At 34.4% G+C, this 10,683-nt stretch overlaps 2 protein-coding genes across 2 annotated transcripts in view; one reads left to right on the top strand and one right to left on the bottom strand.

Annotated features, from left to right (window-relative positions):
* Positions 1-3,040: 3,040 nt before the first annotated feature.
* LOC111089090 (putative eggshell protein) lies at positions 3,041-4,017 on the bottom strand. Its single transcript, XM_022400871.1, has 2 exons — positions 4,009-4,017; positions 3,041-3,481 (listed from the first exon to the last, which is right to left on the bottom strand). The coding sequence occupies exons 1-2, from the start codon at positions 4,015-4,017 to the stop codon at positions 3,041-3,043; spliced, it is 450 nt and encodes a 149-aa protein (XP_022256579.1).
* A 387-nt stretch (positions 4,018-4,404) lies between these two features.
* Positions 4,405-10,683, top strand: part of LOC106471223 — a 35,236-nt gene continuing 28,957 nt past the window's right edge. The window contains exon 1 of the mRNA XM_022400854.1: positions 4,405-4,594. Within this exon, the coding sequence (XP_022256562.1) occupies positions 4,492-4,594 (103 nt within the window). The 5' untranslated portion in view covers positions 4,405-4,491. The remainder of the gene's footprint in view (positions 4,595-10,683) is intronic.

The following is a 10,683-nucleotide window of genomic DNA, read 5'->3' as shown; positions in this document are numbered from 1 at the left end:
AAGTTATCTTTTTTATTATTTTTTGACAAATCAGTATAAATAAGAAAGGTGCCCCTTGAGAGTTGTGCCCCTCTAGATTCAAAGTGTTTCCGCCGTCTATGAACATAATAAGCTTTACAGAAGCAATTAGAGTTTACTAGAGTGATGTTCACCAACAGGTTTCCAGATTTTTCTTTCAACTATAAAACCCTTCATAGAATGTTTTTTGGGTCATACTTCAGATGTTTTTGTAAATATATTTACTTAAGAAAATGGCAGGTTCACCAGATAAACAACTGGACTTTATTCTTGCACATAGTCATAAATGTAAAGTAGGTAAGTTTTCGACAATGTTAGCCAGTTAAACTATGACAAATAAAAACACTCAAAACTTCTCATACGAATGAAGCGCGTTGGTATTTTTTGCCGACATGTCGCTCAGTTTTGCATTATTATTATTATTATTTACAAATAAGTGTGAAGTGACATATTTTTATTTTTACCAAAATACTCAATTTTGATGATAAAAAACAACTCCAGTCTTTGAAAGAGCATAATCATTACGAAAGAAGTGAATTGGAACACCGCGTTGTTCTAGTCTTCAAATTACTTAAATTTGCAATTTGCCCCTCAAAAAGAAAGGTGCACCTTTCGAAATCGCTCTGGTTATAGGGTTTTTATCATTTTGTATCAAGATTTATTGAACCTACGTGTTTTTCTGACATCGTGAATAATTATGTTCGAATGGGTTACTTATGGTGAGTAAATAACACTACAAACGTCACTAAAACGTATTGGTAACAAAACCGAAGGCTGATTATAATGACGAGAAATGTAGTTTTAATCAAACTTATGTGTTTGAAAATGGTTGAATAAACATGTAATACGACGCATTTTAGCTGACGGTATAAAACAAATTAATCTCGACCGCCTCCTTTCGAAGTGGAGTACAAACTTCCCTTTGTCTATTTAATGAAACTTTATGCCTGCAGTTGGGGGAAAGAGGAGGGGGATATGTGATGTAGATTTCTTTCTACACCTGCTTTTGTGCTCTTTAATTATAAAAAAATAAATAAAAAATATTCAAGATTCATACAATTTCAGCTGAATCGAGTTTCCTTCACTTTTTGGTGAGTTTAGGTTAGTTGTTGGTCATATCAGATAAAAACAACAACAGCATGCTATGGTAAAAAGAGGTCTGCCAATTTTAGATCTTATCAGCAGAGATGGGGCAATGATAGAGAATGCCACCCAGTGGAGTTCTTATGCGCCTTCTGGGGAAGTATGTGTGATGTGTTTTTTGATTATCCACTGACCCTTCCGCTCTTTCATTACAAACGTGAGTGTTTGACAATATCCAACTAAGTTCCAGTTTCACTAGTTTTCCAGTTTTGTAAGATATGAAACTAAGTTCCAGTTTCGCTAGTTTCCAGTTTTGTAAGATATGAAACTAAGTTCCAGTTTCACTAGTTTTCTAGTTTTGTAAGATATGAAACTAAGTTCCAGTTTCGCTAGTTTTCCAGTTTTGTAAGATATGATAAGACGAACTGGTGTAAACAACAACAATAAAACCATTCCACACGTTTCAACTTTCTTTGCTAGAGAGTACAATTGTCATTCTATTGCTCAGATAACGCTTGAATTTTTATAATATTTTAAGATTCTGAATAACTGAGAACATATTCAAAGAAAAACACCTACGTTTAAGTTCTGATTTATCTTTATGTGTCCTAATAATATTGACTAAAGGTGTTGACTATTTACAGCACACTAAGATTATATTATACACCAATTCGAAGTCAAAATTAGCAAGTATACACACGAGAAAAAGCTTTTAAACGGCCCTATAATGGGCAAAGTCTACAAAGATGACACATGTGATTGATTTTTACATTTTGTATAGAATGTCATTCGTTGCATGTATTTACCTATGGAGAAGATGATAACAAGAAGAACACGGTTGCCTAGACACGCATATCAAAGTAAAGAGTGTAGTTTATAGAAGCGGATAATCACTTCTAAGTTAAAGAAAAACTTTTCTAGAGACGCTGTGAACAGAGAAAACAATCCCATTATAACAGATGTACACTCAGAAGTCTAGGATCGGAGCGGGAGGGGGTATACAGCATTCAGTGCTTTATCCTTCCGTATTCTGAAGCTGGTGAGACTTCGTCTAAGAACAAGATACATCATTAGCAATGGTGTTGCCTCTAGATACATGGAGGTCTGTGAAAATAAAGCCTTTACAGACAGGCATTCCTCAGTCTGTAGCCTATACACTGTAGGTAATGTAAAAAAAAAAATCGATTTCTTTTTCCCAGAACTTCCGCTTCCACCGAGAAAAAGGAAATCACTTTTAGTTTTTCTTCCTTTTCTAATTTATCATCTTAACTGAGGTAGCACTACAGGTTCGGTTAGAAGACTCAGAAATCTTCAGCATCATTTTTTTAAAACTCACTTATTTAGTCTACGTACAATCTTTTATCAGTTAATGGCTTATCTCGTTTGTTCTCGTCTCTCATGATTTCTCTATTTCCTGATGGAAATAGTAACTGAAAATATTATTTCAATTGTGCTTCAAACCGACATTGGTTAAAAGCAAATTTTCAAGTTCTAAATATTATAGAGGTTTTTTTTTTCTATAGCTATGGTTATTTTGACTATAAAGCTATTGCAGATTCATAAAATATTACAAATGAAATCTATTTTTATTCCCTCTCGCGGAACGAAACCAAATCTACGAATCCAATTTGTTTTAGAGATATAACAGTACCACACGAAACATATAAGATTTTCAGTCTTATATTTTAAACATATACTTACCTTTTTTGTTAGAATTTAAGCACAAACCTACACAAGGGGCTAATTGTGCTCTTATCACCACGGGTATACGAAACCCGGTTTCTATCATTGTAATCCGCAGACATACCGTTGTGCTACTGGGGGAACCGGTGTGTTCTATTTTAATCTATGTTTTGAGTATCATACTAACCATTAATTTAAACTGTATAAATATATACAATTATAGAACGATGCTGTTCTGCAATAACGTAGTCGATACCTAATATACTGGTAAAGGACTTGAAAAAATAAATAAAAGTATGGGATTAATATGAAAGTGGGTAAAATAACCATAACCATGTTTCTTGTAACCATAACCATGTTTCTTGTAACAATAACCATGTTTCTTGTAATCATAACCATGTTTCTCGTAACCATAACCATGTTTCTTGTAACAATAACCATGTTTCTTGTAACCATAACCATGTTTCTTGTAACCAAAACCACGTTTCTCGTAACCATAACCATGTTTCTCGTAACCATAACCATGTTTCTTGTAACCATAACCATGTTTCTCGTAACCATAACCATGTTTCTTGTAACCATAACCATGTTTCTTGTAACAATAACCATGTTTCTTGTAACCATAACCATGTTTCTCGTAACCATAACCATGTTTCTTGTAACCATAACCATGTTTCTTGTTCCCATAACCATGTTTCTTGTTCCCATAAGATTTATTTATAAATAAATAAATAAACACCATTTACAATGGCCAGGTGGTTAGGGCGCTCGAGTCGCAATCTGAGGGTCGCGGGTTCGAATCCAAGTCACACCAAACATGCTTGCCTTTTCAGCCATGAGGGCGTTATAATGTGACGGTCAATTCCACTATTCGTTGGTAAAAGAGAAGCCCAAAAGTTGGCGGTGGGTGGTGATGACTAGCTGCCTACCCTCTAGTCTTTCATTGCTAAATTAGGGACGGCTAGCGCAGATAGCCCTCGTGTAGCTTTGCGCGAAATTCAAAACAAACAAACCATTTAAAAAAGGTTTGTTTTGTTTTCTGCCCATCGTGAGTATAAAAACCCGATTTTTAGTATTATATCCCCTAGGACGTAACGCTGAGTTTTAAACAATGGTTTAAAAAAAAAGTATTTTTTTCGATTTCTGACGTTTTCAGTTAAATATTCGTATAAATTCAAAATGTGTTAAACAGATGTTAATTTGTTTCTTCAAATGAACTATTACATTTATCATAATAGATTTTAAGGTCGGGCTAATTGAAATTGCCATCAACGTGCCGTGTACATCAAAATGATTTTGTACAAAAACGCTATATGAACATAAACAATAAACAACTAAGTGCACTGTATATTAGAATGACAAGCAGGTGGGTTTTTTAAATATCCTGTAACGTACTTGGTTTATAAAGAACAGATACAGAGGTTAGGGTCATGGAATCTAATGATACCTACCTGTCTTCTTGGCGGCTTATAGTTCCTGGAAAACAACCTGTTTCAACTCATCCCTTTCCCCCTCAACTCTTTGCGTGTATGGTTCTTATTATACAGATGTCAAGATCAACATGGTTGAACGCTTACCTTCGGGAGACAAAGGCAGCGTAAAAGGCTGCTTTATTGCATATTCCGTGCAGATATATTCGTGCTCTAGAACCCAAACTGTATTAGTTTGGCTAAGGATGATCACATTTATTCTTTTTGTTCTATTACTATGCTGTCTTACATACATGTGTCTGGTTACGTGCGTTTCTTGTCCATATGGAAACCTCTGGTGACTGTGCTGACATGGAATGTAGCCTGGAGCTCTCAGACAGGTAGGATTAAAACAATTTCAATGTAAACATACGTGGTTATTCCTGAAAAGAGGGTTACAGTAGTTATTATAAAAATATGGTTTCGAAGAACGAAATTGGAAGTTGGTGTGGTAGTGAAATAGATCTGTTGAACGTTACAGTAGTTACTATAAAACATTGTTTGGAAGAATGAAAGTGGAATGTGTTGTGGTAGTGAAATAGATCTGTTGAACGTTACAGTAGTTACTATAAAACATTGTTTGGAAGAATGAAACTGGAATGTGTTGTGGTAGTGAAATAGATCTGAGAATGTTGTGGCAGTCAAATACTGTAGGATGTTATGTTTAACAAGAAAAGTAATGGTCATCAAGGATATTGAAACAAGTACACTGTGTTTATAACATAGACTGTAAGTACTAGTGATCATCAAGGTAAGTACATCGAAAATAATAAATGCGTGTTTTGGTGTTTTTACAACTGGAGTGAAAATACTAGTGATCATCAAGGTAATCACATCAAAATGAATGAATGTGAGTTTTGGTGTTTTTATAACTGGAGTGAAAATACTAGTGATCATCAAGATAATCACATCAAAATGAATGAATGTGAGTTTTTGGTGTTTTTATAACTAGAGTGATAATAATAGTGATAATTAGTATTTTAAATTAGGAGCTATTTCGAGTAAAGTTACACTATCAGGATCATTTTTTCAATACTGGAAGGGAAAAGCTTATAAAATAATCTTCATTACGTGAGCAATATTCATTACTGAAATTGAATACGTTCACCTGAAATTATTATTTTTTGTTTTTACCCGAGAGCAGCCGCGAGTAATCTTCCGACCGAGTCAAATATTTTGTTCTGATTACAACAAAATCAATGAAGCAAATAACATATTTCAATCTGCTTTAAAGTAAAGTAGATCTGGACTAATAATCAAATACCGCTTGCGGATTTCGTGAAGAACAGAGCGTGCTCGAATAACAAAATCAAGTAGGTTCAACAAGATAAAGTTAATTAGAGCCAAAAGTTATTCCATCACGTGGAGTAAAATCTAATTAATCGTTCTGTTTGTTAGAGATGAAATGTTCCGCTGCTGTATTCTGTATGTATTGAGATTACTCATTCTAGCTCTACCAACATTCTGTAAATATGTTGGTTGAAAACTGAATGAAAACAACATCTGATCTAAGAGATGGGCGAAACATTCCACCGAAACGGAATTAACCTAGAGTACGATTCCACATAAAGGATGAAATTTGCTGAATCAGAAGCAGATTGTAAGTTTTTGAATTTCAGATCGAAACGGAACATAATTTAACAATTATAGAGTAATTTTCCTTCGTTATTAAACGCTAACATGATAACAGAACAATGTCACATGTGAAATTTATGAAGTGAAAAAAAAAAAAAAGATTCCGAGCTGATTGCTATAAGTATTCACTCTCCCCCTATTTTGTATGCATCATTCAGGTATTTATGTTTTAAAAAAAGCGAGTATCAAATATTACAAAATCCTAAGAACAGAGCCGGCCGTAGGAAGACAAAGTAGGCATTTGACTAGGGCGGGAAAATGTAGGGGCTGCAAGAAAGAGAGTAATAGGAAATGCTAAAAACAAAAAGAAAAAATTAAAGAAAGTGAAAGGAAGGGAAAATGAACCATAAGAGAGGAAATAAAAAGAGAAATAAAGCATAACATTAGGGGAAGAAGGTCATTGGTTAAAACAAAACATAGCAAACTTAACATTTCAGTAAAGTCTAAGCAACATAGAGGTATTGTACTATATTTCTATAAGCCAATGATTATCGCTTCCTGTGACGCGGTGGCGATTTGTTATTGTTGTAAAAAGTTCCAGAAACTAAGACTTTCTAGAAAATCCACATCTAGAAGATTCCATGAACGCTTATCGTCTGCAATACAACAAGGTGTGACTGAGTTAGGTGAAAGTTATGTCTTTGTATGAGCGTACAGTGGATATCAACATAGAAAGTATAATGTTTCTGTTAATGTTTTTCAGAGACTCTATCTAGTTTAATAACAAAATGTCATTATGGTAGACATTGCCTCTCTGGGACTGAGTACAGGAAACGAAAGACAGCAATGAAAGGAAACATAGGGGTTCTATTAAAAACAAATGTGAAGAAAGATTTGGATGTTTTTAAGAAGTTTATTTGTGAATATATTAAACGTCAAACCACTGAAAAATATTTGATGGATGGGAGGGTATAGACTAGAAGCTGTGCGTGCTGTTACTTGGATAGAAGATTTGACACTCATTGGAACTCATGGAACAACAACAAACCGTCAAGCTAAGATTCTCGCACCTAAGCTACAAAGCTTCATGATCGGGCGTGATGCGTTATTTGAACTAACATAACTATAAAAACAACAACAAAAACATGAGGAATTTGCCAGGGCCCTGACAGATGTTAACCGAGACTTTTAAAAACTGGATATGAGTGTATCAAAATTATTCTCCAACACTTTGGTGGACACAATAAACTTTTTTCTTTGACACTCCATATTAACCTCTTCTAGTTACACAAAACATAAAAAAGTAAACGAAAAAGACAAAATTGTCAGAAATCCTTGTAATATTATGCACAGAGAAGGGGGGGGTCATAAGGTCATCTGCCAACTTTGCAAGAAAAACCTATAAAAGCGAAATAGAAAGATATGTCCATGATAGATACCAAGGGTTCCTGCAAAATAGACATGAAGCAAACGTTTAGACCCACGCCATAACAGAGCATATGCACAATAAACACACTTTCTTACATCCTAGCCAACCTCCTGCGAATTTCTTGGATTGAAACTACAAAGAAGACTTTTTAATCCAGAACCACAAATATCAATTAACAAAAGCGTTGGATAACCACTTATATAACGTCTAAGTGTTGTTGTGACTATTCAAGTTACTAATATATCGTATATATATTTATAATGTAACTGATTTGTTACAGTTTCTTTCAACATTGTGTATATTAATATAACCTTGCACTATTAAATGACAGGGTTAGTGTTACGTCAACAATGACATTCCTATTTAGTCTCCACCTACATAACATACACAAGTAACTTTTATATATATATATATATAAATTATTTTAATTAATTTGATGGTTTATGTATTATTACATCACAATAAATTTAAAATAATTTTAGATAAGTATTACAGAAATTGCCTTAACTTAGTTCTCGATAAGAAGAATGTAATAGCATCTAGGTCGCACACCTGGTTTGCACAACGCCGTTTCCGAAAAGACCTTTCCCTCAACACTATTATATTTCTACATATATCATGCTTCGCCGGCATAAGACGTTTTGTAACATAACGATTGGAAGTTAAAGATTAAGTATTAGATGATGATATATTCAAATTTCCAAGCAGACTTAAAATCACAGAAATATAATGGAATGGATAAAGGAATATAAGGGAATGGATAAGGGAATATGAGGGAATGGATAAAGGAATGGATAAGGGAATATAAGGGAATGGATAAAGTAATGGATAAGGGAATGTAAGGGAATATAAGGGAATGGATAAAGGAATATAAGGGAATGGATAAGGGAATATAAGGGAATGGATAAAGTAATGTATAAGGGAATGGATAAAGTAATGGATAAGGGAATATAAGGGAATGGATAAGGGAATATAAGGGAATGGATGGATAAGTTCATTAAGAACTTAGTGCAACAGTCCATAATAATCTGTTTCGCCATTTTTGAAACTCTGCAAGAAGAATAAAGAAGAAAGGTGATTTATTTCCTTTCCAAACGTCAACAATATAAAAACAAGAGTTCAGGTGTGACATTAAAAAGCAACTCATGAACAGTAACATTGCTCTTACAGATCAAAAATCTTAATCGAGAGATGTCAATTCACTGGAATTTTATGGTGAATCCAAGGCGTCGTCAAGGGTCGTCCTACCAGGAACGAATCCAGTTCATGCAATAGAGTATCTAGAAGATAAGAAAAATCATCCCTCTCTCTCTCTATCGAAATGTATACACTGTTCTGAAAATTCTTCTGGCATTGACAATCACGGAAAACTAATGTACGACGACATAGGAGAGTTTAGTTGGTATTTCCATCACATCGATTGAGCTGAATCATTGAACTTGAAAGATTTTAGATTGTCCTACAGATTTCATTTTACCAGACTAAAACTGTATAAATTTGTTGTGTAAAAGTTATACTCAGCATTCATTTTGAATTTGTAATGAATAGTTCAAGTAAATTCTTTTGCATGTAACAATAAATATACATGTTGTTCAATGCAAAACAGTACATTAGTTTTTGTCATATAATTGACCTTATTCTGCACAAATCCAATAGCATATAATAACTTTTTACTTTGTCTACAACGGCAAAAAAACTTTGCTTTGGTTGTTATTAAGCACAAAGCTACTCAGTGGGCTATCTGTACTCTGCCCATTATGGGTATCGAAACCCGATTTTAGTGTCTTAAGCCTGCAAACTTATTACTAAACCAGTGGGGGGCGGCAAAAACCTAAGGATGTCATTGGCTAAGAAGAAGATTCTTCGTAAAACTCTAGGGTAAACAGAGAATGTACGCACTACATATACGATACTAAAATCGATTTGAGGGGTTTAATATCCAAATATTTACTTTTTTTTGTGGCAAATGGAACATAGTTTTATTAAAATTTAGTATAATTATGTTCATTAGCATGTAATATGGTTAAACGGTTAAAAACAGGTTCGCTAAGGTAGATATGCGATATGTTTTAACTATTCAGGAATGATTAGCAGTAGGCTTAGAATGTATCGTTGATCGTTGACTTATTGCTTTCGCTATCCATTCTCAAAATCTTAACAGGATTACACCTGAGAAAGAACTAAATGCTCACTATCGCTTTTATCGAACGACTTTTTTTTTTACAAAATGATCAACGCTAAGTGTATCGTGAAGTTATCAACTAAAAGGTTTTAGATTCCTTAATGTTTTCAATCTGCATCTGACGTCAGCATAATCCCAGTTTTTGTGATTAATGAAAACAATGATAATAATAATAAGGCTTACATAAAACATTAACTTAGGCACCTTTAAGAACACGAAGTTATAATTGACGTATTGGCTAGTGTTGTTACATAAACTCGTATACGATTTTTTTTGCTGCGTCACAGTGGCTCATAAAATGGCTCCGAGTTTTTTGTTTTTTTTTGTTGTTGTGTTTTTTCCAAGTGCAAACTTTTAGCTCATAGCTCCGTAATCTCTAGGGCGATTTAAGAACTAATTACAGTTTTGGACTCAGGAGGTCAAACGCTTTCGACTGATTAATTTGATCACGCCCAAGTTCTCATAGATTAACTTAATCTAATCCTGCCTAAAAGAATTTTAATTTGAGGACAGGCTGATGGAGATCCCGATGAGTAATAAAATCGAATCGGGTACACGCGCGCCCCACGCTTGGTATTGCTGGCGCACAAAAATATAGCTAATAAAAAGGGGGAAAAAAAGGTCTCATTGATTAATTGACTCGAATCCTGCCTAAAAGAATTTGAAGTGTCACGGCTATTGATGATTCCATCTTGTTTTTCAGAATTTTCGCACAAAGCTACATGAAAGGATACCTGCGCATAGCTGTATAATTTTGGACTGCTGGACTAGAAGAAAAGGCAGCTAGTCAAGAACACCTACCGCCAACTCTAGAGTTACTCTCTTGTCTAATCGAAAAATGGGATTTGACTGTCATTCTTATAGCGTGTTTTTGTAGCAACGGGACGGAGGTACGGCCTCGGGTGGGTGGGATGTTGTGAACAAATTTAAGAACGCACTGCTGAAAATAGCGAAATCAATGTGCAATTCTGTGGTCAAGCTTAACCTCTCACTCCCACCCTCTATATGAATATGAAAAAGTAACATTTAGACAAAAATTATCAAAATAAAATACTTCATAATAAGCACTTCATATCTAATTTAATATATTTTTAAAGGGCGTAACATAAAAGCCTGGTGAAAATCTATGATTAATCAAAAACAACCAACACTAATTACATGGTTTTCGGGTGGTTTTTTCCTTTGTAGTTAGAGCAGCTGAGGTTCTATTTGCGCGCCCATTCGTGGCACAGCGGTATGTCTGC

This window comes from Limulus polyphemus, unplaced genomic scaffold (genome assembly GCF_000517525.1).
Source record: "Limulus polyphemus unplaced genomic scaffold, Limulus_polyphemus-2.1.2 Scaffold111, whole genome shotgun sequence".
Lineage (NCBI taxonomy): Eukaryota > Metazoa > Arthropoda > Merostomata > Xiphosura > Limulidae > Limulus > Limulus polyphemus.
Note: the sequence above shows the minus strand (reverse complement) of the source record. Positions and strands in the feature narration are given on the sequence as shown.